General features: G+C 35.2%; 2 protein-coding genes across 4 annotated transcripts in view; one reads left to right on the forward strand and one right to left on the reverse strand.

Annotated features, from left to right (window-relative positions):
• Positions 1-331: 331 nt before the first annotated feature.
• Positions 332-939, reverse strand: LOC123308912 (mitochondrial import inner membrane translocase subunit Tim8). Its single transcript, XM_044891717.1, has 2 exons — positions 670-939; positions 332-614 (listed from the first exon to the last, which is right to left on the reverse strand). Exons 1-2 carry the CDS (start codon positions 769-771, stop codon positions 438-440), a joined length of 279 nt encoding a protein of 92 aa, XP_044747652.1. The 5' UTR covers positions 772-939; the 3' UTR covers positions 332-437.
• Positions 940-1,372: 433 nt separating this feature from the next.
• Positions 1,373-18,077, forward strand: part of LOC123308911 (signal-induced proliferation-associated 1-like protein 1) — a 60,669-nt gene continuing 43,964 nt past the window's right edge. The window contains exon 1 of one of the 3 annotated variants that reach the window (XM_044891712.1): positions 1,373-1,736. The gene's annotated coding sequence lies outside the window, so the exon portion shown is untranslated. The other 2 variants (XM_044891715.1, XM_044891713.1) reach the window with 2 other exon arrangements.

The raw sequence follows: 18,077 nt of genomic DNA on the forward strand, positions 1-18,077 counted from the left end.
GATTTACCGCTGAATGCATGCCTGAATTTGACAATATTTCAATGCCTCTCATATGTTATAGAATTACTGAAAATTCAGCGCATTCACCATACTCATTCGAAGTATTGAATAGGTACATTACATTACACAGATTACAGAGTAGGTATAGGTACTGAATAGCAAAAAATTTTAAAATGCGGATTGGACGAAAATTCGATCAATGTTTCTATTGGACTTCCGCATTGGAATTCTTTTTGGTTTTTAGTGTAGGATATCTATTACTGAATAATCCAGGCACAATTATTTCTTTCAATAAAATTTTGGTGAGAATGAAAATTCAGAAAATCAATACAACTGTCAAAAAAATTTATTGTACACACTTTTACATCGATATAATACATGAAACTCATAATAATATCACCCTGAGCTCTCATTCCTACCAACAGACTCGATTTTTTTTATTGCAATCCTCCTCCGCTCTTCTGCAACAATTGGGCAAACCTATTCGTTATTAGAAGTGAAACATCGATGAACCTATCCACGCAATTGGTGAGACATGTTTCAGTTTTGCCATCCAATTTGCTCCCTGGTTTCTCCACGCATTTCTCCCAGCAGAAATCGTTGAATTCGTGGATCTGAAAATTCAAATTTTATTCTGTTCGGCCTTAAAGGGGTCTCTGCTATGCTCACCTGGGCATTGAATTGAGCTTTCTGTTTTTCAATCATCAGGAAGTCTTGCAAGTCTTTATCTCCACCTTTGGGGGAGCTGGTGTCGAATGAATCGAAACTCATTTTCTTGATTCGAAGAACGAAAAACTTATAATTTTTTGAGTTAACACGAATTCAGTCTGATAGAATTGATGAAAACAGAACAAAAAGTCAATTTTCAGATGCCAGAAACCCAGAAAGAGACTGAAATTTTAACCTCAAATAATCAATCGGACACTAGACGGAACACAGAATATTGAAGATAAAGAAGAGAACACTGATAAAATTTGTTATAGTGTATAATACACTATCACAGAATGAATCATCTACCACATGTTCTGTGATTAGTTCACTAAGCATAGAATAATTTCATTTTTGTTTCACTAAAAGTGTGAGAAGTTGGGAAAGTTTCAGGTAAACACTATGGAGAAGAAGAAGAGGAAGTTGGAAACAATCAATACTGGGTACAGATGGCACTTTCGCCGCCCTGTTTGTTGTGTTCGTTGGGAAAGTTTCAGGTAAACACTATAGAGAAGAAGAAGAAGTTGGAAACAATCAATACTGGGTACAGATGGCACTTTCGTCGCCTTGTTTGTTGTGTTCGTTCTATAAAGCTCTACTAGATGGCGGACTGGTGATTCGAATCTGAAAAAGCTTTGAAGCTTCGCTCTTTGAATGGTAGGGGTTCCGTAGCAAGAGAAGGCATGAATCACTGTAGACAATGAATGCTCCACGCAGTCGCCGTCTTAATTGACAATTGGGATTTAGGTATTTTGACAATGCATTGATACACTAGTGAGGAGTTGAGTTTATTTGTTTTTATTTTATTTGTTTACCAGTGAGTGCAAATTTTAATTTGGAATTCTGTCCCGTCTACGAGCAATGTGTACTTTTTTGTGATGAATTATATGGCTAATTGAGTAGTCGTTGGAATAAGTGGAGTGCAACTTCTATTTGGTTCATTGAAACTCGAATAAAAGTATCGCAAAGGCTTTAAAGTGACGTTGTTTTGTGTGCCTCGTCAACGGAAATCTTCACAGAGCGACAGTGTAAGTTGGGTTCATTGTATTTCACCCATTAATTTTTTCCCGACTATCGGATGTAATCGATGACCAAGGTGATGGAATAGCGACGTTCACTATCTAGTATTACGGCATTTTATGGGTAAGGTGAATCCCGTATAGTTGTAAATACTTTAAATGAAGGCATATTCAGAAAAACGTGATTGTTTAGTGGAGGGATTGGTCGTTGTATATGAAATTTAATTGTAATTTCATTTTTGCATTTTTTATTTGGATAATTTCATTTTATTCATTTTTTGCAGATAATATTAATTCTGTATGCATTTTTTTCATTTACCGTTTTACTATTCAAAATCTGAAATTAATAACTTTATTTATTAGAAAATAATGATTTGAATCACAGCTTGATTGTTTATTTTCTCGAATAACGGTTAATACGACCATATGAACTGCCCTAGTTACAATGCTGATTTGAATACTACCGATTCCAATTGTAAGGGTCATAGCACACTACGCAAATATTATAGGAATGTTAAAGCTATTCCAAGAAATGTACTAAACGAAAAAAATAGTTCAGCCACATAATTTCTATAACTATGAGATAATTGATATTTTCCAATTAATAATTTTTTTGACATTATCGTCTAAAGAATTATCTATTGTTAATTGCCTGTCATATTCTGCAATGAACTCAATGAGTACATATTTAACAATGTAGGGGCACATTCTCCACCATTCCTGTCATCATAATTCGTTTCGTTCGGATTATTCATAAATAATCTCGTAAATGGATAGCTTTCAAGCGTTCAGCAATGGAGAAAATGGTGCAAATTGTATATGTTGAGCCAATTTTTCCTTTGTCTTCCTAAGATTCTAAACTCCTGCTATTTAAACTCTAAATCAAAATAAAAAGTTTCTTGAACTGATATCTGTTTGACATTTGATTTACAGGTAATCAGGTCTTCGATCGCAAATAATCTGTATTGTCAATGACAATTGAGTACATATTATGTATTATTATTTTTGATTACTTATGTTTTATTATTTTTTATTGGTTTATTTTTGGCATTGAAAATTTATGGATTCAAAAGTTAATGCTGGGAGGTCGTGGTCACATGGGACATGGATATCGATTTAATTTCGCTTTTGAGAATAATAAGGCTGGCAGATTCGATTGTCTACTGCATTATCCTCGACATTATCATTAGAATGTCTCATTTTCTATCGGTACAAAAATATAATACGTATTATAAACTTTGGAAGAAAATAATTTCTGATCAATTGAGAGCTGGCCATTCACGATAAAGCTATCAAAAGTGTCAAGCCCGAATCTGTGGAATTGGCTAGGTTCGATTCATATCCCAACGTGTATGGGGAAATTTTGTCCTAGCCCGTGTCATATCTACCCTGTGCTTTCGACTCCGGGGTGAATGGCCAGCTTTAAAAAATTTAGTGCGATCCATTTTGAATGGATGTCGACTCAACTTGAATGAAGAGGTTTCTTAGAATGTTGTAAAATTTCAAGCGTTTCCGATAAAACCGGTGTGAACTTAGCAGCCACTTTCCAGCAGCCACTTCAGATCTAGCGGCCGTTTGATCAGTGGCGTCGGGTACTTTTTTTTTCGCGTACTGTGCTTACTGAAATCGGTATTAGGTCTCGGAAATGAATGAATTCTTTCAAAACTAGAGTGTTTATTCATAAGAAGATGATAAATACTATTTGAAAGATTTTTTATTCCAAGAATGTTGAAGTGTCAGTACCAGCCATAAAATGGATATTCGAAATATAATCGAAAATAGGTCTTAAAAATGAATAAAGGGTTTGAAATTCGGTGTATGTATTTATAAACCCTCATGGAACGATATTCCAAGAGCGTTTTCATTTGCAGGACTTGGAAGGGTGAATTTCACCCCCTCTCCTCAGAGTCCACAGAAAAAATCGAAAATAGGTCTAAAAAATGAATAAAGGGTTTGAAATTCGGTGTATGTATTTATAAACTCTCAAGGAACGATATTCCAAGAGCTTTTTCATTTGCAGGACTTGGAAGGGTGAATTTCACCCCCTCTTCTAAGAGTCCACAGAATAAATCTAAAAAAGGTCTTAAAAATGAATAAAGGGTTTGAAATTCGGTGTAAGTATTTATGAACCCTCAAGGAACGATATTCCAAGAGCTTTTTCATTTGCAGGACTTGGAAGGGTGAATTTCACCCCTATTTCTAATAATGAAAAAAACATCGAAAGTAGGTCTCAAAAATGAATAAAGGGTTTGAAATTCGGTGTATGTATTTATAAACCCTCAAGGAACGATATTCCAAGAGCTTTTTCATTTGCAGGACTTGGAAGGGTGAATTTCACCCCCTTTCCTCAGAGTCCACAGAATAATTCGAAAATAGGTTTTAAAAATGAATAATGGGTTTGAAATTCGGTGTATGTATTTATGAACCCTCAAGGAACCATATTCCAAGAGCTTTTTCATTTGCAGGACTTGGAAGGGTGAATTTCACCCCCTCTCCTCAGAGTCCACAGAATAATTCGAAAATAGGTCTTAAAAATGAATAAAGGGTTTGAAATTCGGTGTATGTATTTATAAACCCTCAAGGAACGATATTCCAAGAGCTTTTTCATTTGCAGGACTTGGAAGGGTGAATTTCACCCCCTTTCCTCAGAGTCCACAGAATAATTCGAAAATAGGTCTTAAAAATGAATAAAGGGTTTGAAATTCGGTGTATGTATTTATGAACCCTCAAGGAACCATATTCCAAGAGCTTTTTTATTTGCAGGACTTGGAAGGGTGAATTTCACCCCTATTTCGAATAATAAAAAAAACATCGAAAATACGTCTCAAAAATGAATAAAGGGTTTGAAATTCGGTGTATGTATTTATGAACCCTCAAGGAACCATATTCCAAGAGCTTTTTCATTTGCAGGACTTGGAAGGGTGAATTTCACCCCCTCTCCTCAGAGTCCACAGAAAAAATCGGAAATAGGTCTAAAAAATAAATAAAGGGTTTGAAATTCGGTGTATGTATTTATAAACCCTCAAGGAACGATATTCCAAGAGCTTTTTCATTTGCAGGACTTGGAAGGGTGAATTTCACCCCCTCTCGTCAGAGTCCACAGAATAAATCGAAAATAGGTTTTAAAAATGAATAAAGGGTTTGAAATTCGGTGTATGTATTTATAAACCCTCAAGGAACGATATTCCAAGAGCTTTTTCATTTGCAGGACTTGGAAGGGTGAATTTCACCCCCTCTCCTCAGAGTCCACAGAAAAAATCGAAAATAGGTCTAAAAATATAAATAAATATAAATCTAAAAACATCGTTCCTTGAGGGTTTATAAATACATACACCGAATTTCAAACCCTTTATTCATTTTTAAGACCTATTTTAGAATTATTTTTTGGACTCTGAGGAGAGGGGGTGAAATTCACCCTTCCAAGTCCTGCAAATGAAAAAGCTCTTGGAATATGGTGCCTTGAGGTTCATAAATACATACACCGAATTTCAAACCCTTTATTCATTTTTAAGACCTATTTTCGAATTATTCTGTGGACTCTGAGGAGAGGGGGTGAAATTCACCCTTCCAAGTCCTGCAAATGAAAAAGCTCTTGGAATATGGTTCCTTGAGGGTTCATAAATACATACACCGAATTTCAAACCCTTTATTCATTTTTAAGACCTATTTTCGAATTATTTTGTGGACTCTGAGGAGAGGGGGTGAAATTCACCCTTCCAAGTCCTGCAAATGAAAACGCTCTTGGAATATCGTTCCTTGGGGGTTTATAAATACATACACCGAATTTCAAACCCTTTATTCATTTTTAAGACCTATTTTCGATTTATTCTGTGGACTCTGAGGAGAGGGGGTGAAATTCACCCTTCCAAGTCCTGCAAATGAAAAAGCTCTTGGAATATCGTTCCTTGAGGGTTTATAAATACATACACCGAATTTCAAACCCTTTATTCATTTTTAAGACCTATTTTCGAATTATTTTGTGGACTCTGAGGAGAGGGGGTGAAATTCACCCTTCCAAGTCCTGCAAATGAAAAAGCTCTTGGAATATGGTGCCTTGAGGGTTCATAAATACATACACCGAATTTCAAACCCTTTATTCATTTTTAAGACCTATTTTCGAATTATTCTGTGGACTCTGAGGAGAGGGGGTGAAATTCACCCTTCCAAGTCCTGCAAATGAAAAAGCTCTTGGAATATGGGTCCTTGAGGGTTCATAAATACATACACCGAATTTCAAACCCTTTATTCATTTTTAGACCTATTTTCGAATTATTTTGTGGACTCTGAGGAGAGGGGGTGAAATTCACCCTTCCAAGTCCTGCAAATGAAAACGCTCTTGGAATATCGTTCCTTGGGGGTTTATAAATACATACACCGAATTTCAAACCCTTTATTCATTTTTAAGACCTATTTTCGATTTATTCTGTGGACTCTGAGGAGAGGGTGTGAAATTCACCCTTCCAAGTCCTGCAAATGAAAAAGCTCTTGGAATATCGTTCCTTGAGGGTTTATAAATACATACACCGAATTTCAAACCCTTTATTCATTTTTAAGACCTATTTTCGAATTATTCTGTGGACTCTGAGGAGAGGGGGTGAAATTCACCCTTCCAAGTCCTGCAAATGAAAAAGCTCTTGGAATATGGTGCCTTGAGGGTTCATAAATACATACACCGAATTTCAAACCCTTTATTCATTTTTAAGACCTATTTTCGAATTATTCTGTGGACTCTGAGGAGAGGGGGTGAAATTCACCCTTCCAAGTCCTGCAAATGAAAAAGCTCTTGGAATATGGTTCCTTGAGGGTTCATAAATACATACACCGAATTTCAAACCCTTTATTCATTTTTAAGACCTATTTTCGAATTATTTTGTGGACTCTGAGGAGAGGGGGTGAAATTCACCCTTCCAAGTCCTGCAAATGAAAACGCTCTTGGAATATCGTTCCTTGGGGGTTTATAAATACATACACCGAATTTCAAACCCTTTATTCATTTTTAAGACCTATTTTCGATTTATTCTGTGGACTCTGAGGAGAGGGGGTGAAATTCACCCTTCCAAGTCCTGCAAATGAAAAAGCTCTTGGAATATCGTTCCTTGAGGGTTTATAAATACATACACCGAATTTCAAACCCTTTATTCATTTTTAAGACCTATTTTCGAATTATTCTGTGGACTCTGAGGAGAGGGGGTGAAATCCACCCTTCCAAGTCCTGCAAATGAAAAAGCTCTTGGAATATGGTGCCTTGAGGATTCATAAATACATACACCGAATTTCAAACCCTTTATTCATTTTTAAGACCTATTTTCGAATTATTTTGTGGACTCTGAGGAGAGGGGGTGAAATTCACCCTTCCAAGTCCTGCAAATGAAAACGCTCTTGGAATATCGTTCCTTGGGGGTTTATAAATACATACACCGAATTTCAAACCCTTTATTCATTTTTAAGACCTATTTTCGAATTATTCTGTGGACTCTGAGGAGAGGGGGTGAAATTCACCCTTCCAAGTCCTGCAAATGAAAAAGCTCTTGGAATATGGTTCCTTGAGGGTTCATAAATACATACACCGAATTTCAAACCCTTTATTCATTTTTAAGACCTATTTTCGAATTATTTTGTGGACTCTGAGGAGAGGGGGTGAAATTCACCCTTCCAAGTCCTGCAAATGAAAACGCTCTTGGAATATCGTTCCTTGGGGGTTTATAAATACATACACCGAATTTCAAACCCTTTATTCATTTTTAAGACCTATTTTCGATTTATTCTGTGGACTCTGAGGAGAGGGTGTGAAATTCACCCTTCCAAGTCCTGCAAATGAAAAAGCTCTTGGAATATCGTTCCTTGAGGGTTTATAAATACATACACCGAATTTCAAACCCTTTATTCATTTTTAAGACCTATTTTCGAATTATTCTGTGGACTCTGAGGAGAGGGGGTGAAATTCACCCTTCCAAGTCCTGCAAATGAAAAAGCTCTTGGAATATGGTTCCTTGAGGGTTCATAAATATATACACCGAATTTCAAACCCTTTATTCATTTTTAAGACCTATTTTCGAATTATTCTGTGGACTCTGAGGAAAGGGGGTGAAATTCACCCTTTCAAGTCCTGCAAATGAAAAAGCTCTCGGAATATCGTTCCTTGAGGGTTCATAAATACATACACCGAATTTCAAACCCTTTTCTCATTTTCTAGACCTATTTTCGAATTATTTTGTGGACTCTGAGGAGAGGGGGTGAAATTCACCCTTCCAAGTCCTGCAAATGAAAAAGCTCTTGGAATATCGTTCCTTGAGGGTTTATAAATACATACACCGAATTTCAAACCCTTTATTCATTTTTGAGACCTATTTTCGATGTTTTTTTCATTATTAGAAATAGGGGTGAAATTCACCCTTCCAAGTCCCGCAAATGAAAAAGCTCTTGGAATATCGTTCCTTGAGGGTTCATAAATACATACACCGAATTTCAAACCCTTTATTCATTTTTAAGACCTATTTTCGATTTATTCAATGGACTCTGAGAAGAGGGGGTGAAATTCACCCTTCCAAGTCCTGCAAATGAAAAATCTCTTGGAATATCGTTCCTTGAGGGTTTATAAATACATACACCGAATTTCAAACCCTTTATTCATTTTTTAGACCTATTTTCGATTATATTTCGAATATCCATTTTATGGCTGGTACTGACACTTCAACATTCTTGGAATAAAAAATCTTTCAAATAGTATTTATCATCTTTTTATGAATAAAAACTCTAGTTTTGAAAGAATTTATTCATTTCCGAGACCTAATACCGATTTCAGTAAGCATAGTACGCGAAAAAAAAAGTACCCGACGCCACTGGTCAAACGGCCGCTAGATCTGAAGTGGCTGCTGGAAAGTGGCTGCTAAGTTCACACCGGTTCCGATAAAAAACCTACCAACTTCCTTCTGTTTCGTTATGGTCCAAAATCCTGCTGAGTAATGGCTAAGGAGATCTCTTCAACCATAGCCTTAAAAGTGCGAGTTGCTGTGATGAAATTTGTTATTAAACAACTAGTCTTTACCAATGATTTCATTATCTGCACAGCGTACTTCGTAACATTTAATTGAGGCGCATCTTATGTGCAAATGAGATATGCATGGAAATTATGTTTGCACTGATGGTGCGTTTGTTTGTTAATTAGTTTTGCAGACTGGTAAGACTATTTGCTGATTGCTGCTCTATTAATGTTTTAACCGGAACAGGGAACGTTTTCATTATACCCTAGAGATTTTTTGGGACGTTTTGGTTATAAAGATACGTTCTGTTGTGGCGTCCTCAATAGATCCGTTCTTAACTCTTTATATTTCATTATTTTATATCTAATTACTTTAAGATTTGTTTAGAAATGGTCGTTGTTATCATTTCATTCGGCTGTTCATGTAAATGAAGTTGATAAATTTTATAGAGACTGTGAATAAAGCATTGTGCGTTAATCACATTGAATACAGGGTGTCCCAACTGTTTTTTTTTTCGTAGGTGTTAGTATTTTCGTGACATTTTTCAGTTGCCTCAGTCAGTTTTGCACTACGGCTGAGTTCACTCGGAGAAAAATGAAAATTACCGGAAAGGATGATCGTACGATGTTCGATTATCTAGTATTTTCATCATCTGTCGGAAAATGCAACCGCAAAATGTATCATTGTGTTGTTATCGCCCATTAATCACGAACCGGCTTGATATTTAGGTTGATATTTCCGCCCGTTTCTATAAGGCAGATTGAAGTGCTTCAATGGCCATTGTGTCAATTGATTGTTTGGCCATGTTAAGAAAGCATTAAGATCTCGCACGATAAACTCGAAGATAAACTTGCATTGTTGTATAGTAACTTATAATTTTTGGTTCCCTGGAAATAACGGAAAATAATAAATTTAATATTACGAAATCATTACGGGACGAAATAAATATTTTTTTTAAATAATGCGTAGGTTATAAATCTTCTCAATCCTTGTTGATAGCAAAATCAATGGGCATCTCATATTGGTTAGGGGAACTATCTCGAGGAATGAATTCCTGTTGAAAAAATACAGAGGGAATCTATTACGATGGCTTAACGTATTCTCAAAATGCTGTAATAGGATCGCACAGCATACCAATGTTTATCAACCATATGTTAATCAACCATTTACTTTTATCGTTCGTCGATTTCGTTAATAGTAAACATTCGTTGAAAACTGGGTTAACCAGTAACTCTATTCTATACGGGTCGAATTTGGAAAGGTACCGTCCACACTGTATACATTACTTCCACAGACTCTTTTGTTCCAGTCAGTTCATCGGCTCTGGTTGCCAAACTTTTATACAAATTGATCCTAGTTTTCGTACATGATAGATTGTTTCCATACGAAGGCGTAGAAGGGCCACATAATATTTTAAAAATATTTTTCCTTAAATTCCGACTTTGAAGTCGGAATTTAGTTAAATTCCGAGTTCAAAGTCGGAATTTAACAAAATTCCGAGTTCAAAGTCGGAATTTACTAAATTCCGAGTTCAAAGTCGGAATTTACTAAATTCCGACTTCAAACTCGGAATTTTATTCAGTTCCGAACTTCTACGGGGTGTTCTACGACGACGTAGATTTGTTCCTGAATTACAGTTTGCTTTTCTACAAATATTCAAATTCATATAATACAAGGTGTTCCCACATTTATGATGAATGAATAATTATGTATACAGGGTGTACATTATTATTTGAGTTTTCTTCTATGAGAGGTCATAACAATGATATGACCTTTTACAGACATGACATGACATGAATATTTTTTCAGACATAACTGTTTTTTAGGTATAGTTCGGATATTTTATGAAAAAATTTCCTTCCCATATGTACTCGTGAGGCTATCTCAATGGACACGAAATCAGTACACCCCGAGGTACACCCGGCGTGCTTTGATGTTTCTTGCATTAAGAGGTCATTACAACGGTGAGAAAACCTCAAATAGGCAGCTCTATGACGTATTGGTTAATTTCCAAATATAATGAGATATTCATGAGAGGATTCAGATTTCACAAAATAAACACGTTGTTCTTCAATAAATATTGAACTTCATGTATTTTATTTGAGATAATTGTCATTAGGTTCATGTTTTTGAATAATTATGAAATTATTATATATAGTCGTAGACAGGTAGAGGTAAGGTTGGGCACAACCTCCCCCACCCCCCTCTGTATATATGGATAAATAATCTATGTCGTCGTAGAACAACACCCTGTGCATCTAGCCTGTATCGGTTTCGAAGTAGATAAAATTCCGACTTCAAAGTCGGAATTTTACTAAATTCCGACTTTGAACTCGGAATTTAGTTAAATTCCGACTTTGAACTCGGAATTTTGTTAAATTCCGACTTTGAACTCGGAATTTTGTTAAATTCCGACTTTGAACTCGGAATTTAACTAAATTCCGACTTTGAAGTCGGAATTTAACTAAATTCCGACTTTGAAGTCGGAATTTAAGGAAAAATATTTTTAAAATATTATGTGGCCCTTCTACGCCTTCGTATTTCCACGTGTGAATAAACAATTTTCATTTTATAAGTAGTTTTACTACTAACTGATGGTGCAGTAGTTATTTTTTATAGGTTATGATGATTTACAGAACTGAAATCATTGTGGAAATTTGCCTTTGCGGTGAAGAGATGTTAGTAATCGCGGCGTCAGATAAAAAAAAAAGAGATTCTTTGATGTATGACCCTACGTGTCTCTGATAATAAGTTCACGTTGATCTGACAGTTTACGTGGTGGGGCTGGCCGTACAAAAGAGTTGGAAATGGTAAAAAAAAAATTTTCAAGCGTCGATTTTTAGGGGATATGTTAATTGGACCCAAAGGAAGCTACTTTTCAAAAGACTGACATTTCGGACGTGACACAAGGTCATAACCTTTGGAAATGCAAAAAAAAATCGTTACATACTCGAGCTTGTCAGATTTTCATACAGACGTGTTGACCCATTAATCTGACAGTAAATCCAGAGGGATTTTCTTATTTTACAGTTTGAAGATAATAACAAGGCATTTTTTTTGAAATATCTCCCTTCCTGTACCTCTAATCGTTTCTGTTTTCATAACGAAAGTTTAAGATAATTAAATTCTTTTGTCTGAACTAATTTGATATATGTACTCTTAAACGTTTTCGACTTAGAGGGCGTTAAGGGCGAGGAGCTTAGCCACACATGCGAAAGGCCAAGGTCAATGTAGAAACCCAGAGTCTGATATACATTCATCGCCATACATCTCAAAAACGTTCAAACGTAGAAAAAATTGCTTCGGACAAAATTTGTAGGAAAAGTTATGCTCTACAATTTTTATAATGAGTGCGAAAACAATTTGAAACCCAGGAGAGGAGATAATTCGAAAAAACTGATATTTGTGACCTTTATGGACCATTTTTATTGTTTCGGCTTGCTGAAACTGTCAGATTATATTTTTTCCGTTATTCTTGAATCATTAGCTTCAAAATAGGAAAAAAGGCCACCGCGCTCGATAATGTACACGTGACTTTTTTTTTGCAAGTTTGGCGCCCTCCCACAATTGTCAGATTAAGAGAATAAATACTTTTCAACATGTAATTAACTACATGTATCTTAATCTGACAAGCTCGAGTATGTACAATGATCGTTTTTTTTTTGTACTATTCTGACAATTCCCTCTTTATACAGGTCTAATTTTTGGTAGAGGTACTGTACAGGGTTCAAGGTATCTTCCCTTATATTAATCTGACACGCTCGAGTAAATCCCGAATTTGTGTTGTTATTTGTAAATAGAGCGTTGTTTTCATTTCTTTGGTCGTGTAGTGTTATTTTTTTTTTACGTGAGCAAAATGGCCAGAAATCAGGTTAAAGAATTTGTTGCTTCTTGTGAAACTCCGGACGTGTTTGATTTGTCAATTCATGATAGGCTGCTTTTAAGAAAAAATGGTTCGTAAATGAGTAGTTGAATGTTCTCGGCCGCCACTGGCGTTTTCGTTGGAAATGAAGAATTTGTATGAAATTCACGGCGTTTTTTTCCGTATTCCGTTGATATAAACCTTCTCCCAGCTCCGAAGCCGTCAAATCTTAAAGCGGGTGTGAATTTTTCCCGTATCGCCGCTAAAACAAACAGCACAGCTATAACACACACACACACACATATTATAATACACGACCAGATGTTCAACATACAGAAATCCGATGCGATAAGCACGGTGGGACGGCCGACTGGAGCCCCGTTTATCCAGGCCTAAACGGCGTTTGTTCCTATCGCGTTTCGTCATTTACGGAACGATAAGAGAGAGCCGTAGTAGCCGACATACCTATCTACAACAACCTCGATACAAGCCGGCTAACAAATCGGATGTATGTTACATGCTCATACTGCACATATTTGAACGTTGTCCCGCGAGCGGAGGCGCGAAACGCTGATTTTTGTTCGTGATCCGAACGGTCGCTGATCGGGGTTTTTCAGGAGTTCCCGACCTAGAAGGTGAGTTGTTGTGGGTGTTCCCACGTGCACGCAAGGAAAAATATGTTCGTAATAGAAAGTTGTTTGAATTTGAAGAAAACTAAACAGATGAAGGGTTATGTTTGGAATGGCTATCAAGCTACATTGCCTTGCTTCATTCATCATCGCTGAATATGATGATTTTTTCGGGAATTGTTGCTAAATACTGTGTTGGACTCTATTCCAATATTTATTCTATATATATGTTACGGCTAAAGATAGGTGTGAACATAAACTTAGGTTTAGCTTCGGGTATTTGCTAATGTTAGTTTCTTCTATCTTTAGCCGGCTAAACTTAAGTGTAACCACATCCCATCGGCTAAAAATGTAGAAGGCTTGAGGGGCGCAAATTTTCGGCAATTAAAAGAATATAAAGAAATAGTGATACGAGTATAATCAAACTATTAATGCAATGCATTTTTTGTATGAATTTCACATATTTTAATAGCAGAAAAGCATTCTGTTGAGCAGTTGGATAAAAGAGAATGAACATTATATTTGTTTCAACTTTGTCTCAACGAATTCTTTTTGACGAATCTAAAAATCTAAACGCTTGATGACAAAATTCATGACATGCTATTTTGAGTGTGAGGGAAAACTCAGTGGCGTAGCTTGCCTTAGAGGGGCCCTGTATCAAAATGTGTTGAGGGGCCCTAAGGAAGGGTGAAGTCAAAATTAAAGTAGCAAAAAATGTTCAATTTGTATCGAAATAATTATATGTAGGTACTTATAATTAAAAGTTCTAACTCATACTTGATGCGAAAATAGCAAAATAATATACAAACAACATAAAATGATAAACAAACAAATAATAAACGAACAATACAAAAAATTAAAGATACACTTTTCTAGCCTTTATTTCAGCAAATCTATTTATCAAATCAGCCATAGCTGATGACGATTTCAGTTTTTTAAGTTGCTCTCTGCCCTCTATTGACAATAAGGACCTGTCTGAAAGCCGTTCCTGTCCCATAGAAGTCCTCAGATAATTTTTTATGAGTTTTAATTTTGAAAAACTCCTTTCAGCGGTTGCAGTTGTAACCGGAAGTGTCAAAAATAAAAGGCATGCAGTAATAACGTCCGGAAAACTGGATGCAAGGCTATTGAATTTTATCGGGACTAATTCTAAAAGTTCTTTGATGGCACGAATTTTCTGAATTTCAGATTTTAAGTATTCGTATCTATCTGAATGATCAATTCGGTGTAATGAACGGGATTTTGAAATGAATGGTTGTCTTAGCAGTTATTCTCAAAAATGCTATTGTGAAACCTGTAAGAGGTTTTGGATAATATTTTCAGAAATTTTTTGCGTACAGACATTCGGGGGCCCCTAAAGCCTGGGGGCCCCGTATCACTGATACCGCTGATACCGCGGTAGCTACGCCCCTGGGAAAACTGTTGTGTTAATGATTATTTTTCATCTTGTTATTATTCATAATTTGAGGGAAATTGAATGAGCAGACAAAAACTTCTTCACCAAAATACCAAAGATTGAATTTAGAAAAATATAAGTAGAAGTGCCCAATCTTGTTTGTAGTTAACCGGACTATTTGGCACAAAGATTATAGAGTTAACTCTATATCCCCCAGGATGATTCATCAAGGGTGGCAACAGGTCATATTTTGGAACCCGTATGTTCAATGACTCGGAAAGAAATTTTTAACAAAATCAGCTAGAGAAAGTGTTTTCAACTATGTTCATGTTCATAGTTTTTTTTGTTCTTTTTTTGCGCAAGAATTGGTTGGAAAGAAATTGCAACATTAGTTCCTATTCAATTTTTCCATAAACCCAATTATTGAATGGAAGGGAAAATATACTTTTGTTTACGGAAAAAATTTTCTATGTCTAATATCTCATTTTATTGTGGGGTCATATTATGGTTTTTTACAAATGAGGCTCGGTTTGAAGAGCATTAATCTCCTAAACAGATGAAAATAAATCATTAAATGTAGAATTGAAAACCCATGGGCGTTATGTAATACAACCCCAATACATTCGATGCTCTTTTGCCTATTTCAATTCTAAAAATTTAAACAAAAAAGTGGCCGTGTGCTTTCGTCCTCTCCCATCCGACCATTCATGATACATCACCTGTCCGCGTGTCCATCGAATACATTTTTAGCCGTTCCGTTTTGGGTAATGTGCACATTAGCCGGCTAAAGATGAAATGGCCTGACTCGGATGAATATTTTATCCAACTTTAGCCGATCCTCGAATATAAACCTAAGTTTAGCCGGCTAATCAAGTTTATGCTCACACCTATCTTTAGCCGTAACATATAAGTACATATCTTCGAAACGGATGACTTTTGAAATACGCCCAAACAACTCACACACATATTTAAAACATTTTATAGACCATAGCTCATAGACTTTTAGATGATCTATAAAACATCAGAAAGTATAGAACCTTTAACCTAGATTCGACGGAAAAATGTCCGCGAGATTTACGTTGAAAAGTATCACTTCTTTAGGCGTCTATTCGACGTAAATCTAATTATCTCTATAAGAAGTACGATTTCTGATATTCTCGAGATTATCCTGATTTGGTATTTTGTTTGATATATAATAGACGTTTGAGGATGTACTTTATTAATATCATTTGATAACGTTTATATATCATTAGATTTTTGACATTTTTCTTCGATCAAAAATCTGATAAGATATAGATGATCTGAAAAACATGGACAATCAGGACATCTAAATCATGTAGCACCAAAGATCTTCTTTAGACTTTGGAGCATTGTCTTTTTCGTTGAAGAAATCGGATGTCTATTAGAGGAAAGATTATTTATTGAAAAAGATGGTGTTAGTACTCACCTATTTTAGATGATCAAAGATGAACGTTTGTTAGATATTTCTAGAATGACCTTGTATTGTATGTACAGTTTTTGTCCTCTAATTGTTGTCAACTTTGGAATTATATTAGGATAATTTAAAAAACGTGATATTAATGACCTCTCAACTAGACATATTTATCTCACAAGATATGTTTCGAAGAAGGGTCCCTGTGAAAGAAAATGGACGTTCCATAGATTCAAGATCCACATCTTAGAATCATATCTATAAAATCTGACCACTTGAGAATCTATAGATTAGTGATGGGCGAGTTCATATTTATACGGAATGGTTGACAGTTCGTATGGGAGTTGGAAGAGAAAAAACAGGTTCTGATGAATAAATATATTTATAATAAAAAAAAAACAAAAATGAATATTATTCAAAAACATAACACATAATTCATAAAATTGGAAAAAAAAAATATAAATAGATGAAATTATTGTCTATTTGTTTTTATTCCTCTCATATTCGTACCGTTGGCTAGTCGTAACCAGTCTTGAATGGCCCCCGTTTTATGACAGCATCATCTGCTGGCGTTTCACTTTCGAAGAGAACATATACAGCCTCTGGAAGCAACATAAATTACAAATAGCTAAATGTTTTTTTATTGAATATCAATTATAAGTTGAGAAAATATGCAAAAAATAATCTTTTGAAGAAAAGAAAGCGATGAACCAAAACCTGGAGATACAAATTATAAATCAATAGGATTCAATTTCGGTACTCTTTTGATACCCTGTAGTATTTTTTAAAAATAAAAAACTCTGCTCTAAGGAACTCCTATGGATTAATTGATACAGAATTTTCAATTCGAACATCGAAATACGAAAAAACATTCGAAATCTTAAATGATCTAAAAAACATCTAAACATTCCCTCGAAGATTTCAAACTCCGTATATTCAATTATTCGTCAAATTTCAGATTGAATCCTGTTTTGTTAGTGCTTATAGTAAGGGTTACATTATTCAGCAAGAGTTTCCTGAGTAAAGTGATTCAGAATTCACTTCTGAATCGATGTCTAGAAGATGTCTATCAACAGACTTTTTCAGATAACCCTCTTCAAGTAAATTCTACATAGAAATAGAAAACGCTGCTGTAATGAACTCCTATGGATTAATTGATACAAAATTTTCAGTTCGAACATCGAAATACGAAAAAACATCCGAATTCTTAAATGATCTAAAAAACATCTAAACATTTCCTCGAAGATTTCAAACTCCGTATATTCAATTATTCGTCAAATTTCAGATTGAATCCTGTTTTGTTAGAACTTATAATAAGGGTTACATTATTCAGCAAGAGTTTTCTGAGTGAAGTGATTCAAAATTCACTTCTGAATCGATGTCTAGAAGATGTCTATCAATAGACTTTTTCAGATAACCCTCTTCACCAAGTAAATTCTACATAGAAATAGAAAACGCTGCTGTAATGAACTCCTATGGATTAATTGATACAAAATTTTCAGTTCGAACATCGAAATACGAAAAAACATCCGAATTCTTAAATGATCTAAAAAACATCTAAACATTCCCTCGAAGATTTCAAACTCCGTATATTCAATTATTCGTCAAATTTCAGATTGAATCCTGTTTTGTTAGAACTTATAATAAGGGTTACATTATTCAGCAAGAGTTTTCTGAGTGAAGTGATTCAAAATTCACTTCTGAATCGATGTCTAGAAGATGTCTATCAATAGACTTTTTCAGATAACCCTCTTCACCAAGTAAATTCTACATAGAAATAGAAAATGCTGCTGTATAATGAACTCCTATGGATTAATTGATACAAAATTTTCAATTCGAACATCGAAATACGAAAAAATATTCGAATTCTTAGATGATCTAAAAACCATCTAAACATTTCCTCGAAGATTTCAAACTCTGTATATTCGATTATTCGTCAAATTTCAGATTGATATTCCTCAGAGGAGCGCATTTTAGATATAATATATACCATTAATAGTACCTATCTAACAAAATAGTATTGACTTGTCAATGGTTATCTAAAAAATATC

The sequence above is a fragment of the Coccinella septempunctata genome, chromosome 3, assembly GCF_907165205.1.
Source record: "Coccinella septempunctata chromosome 3, icCocSept1.1, whole genome shotgun sequence".
Classification (NCBI taxonomy): Eukaryota; Metazoa; Arthropoda; class Insecta; order Coleoptera; family Coccinellidae; genus Coccinella; species Coccinella septempunctata.

What these genes read in the sequence shown, in the direction of transcription:
- LOC123308912 (XM_044891717.1), bottom strand. Translation starts at nt 771, where the DNA reads ATGAGTTTCGATTCATTCGACACCAGCTCCCCCAAAGGTGGAGATAAA. An exon ending in AAGCTCAATTCAATGCCCAG is followed by an intron (nt 615 to 669) that starts GTGAGCATAGCA and finishes TTGAATTTTCAG; the next exon opens with ATCCACGAATTCAACGATTT.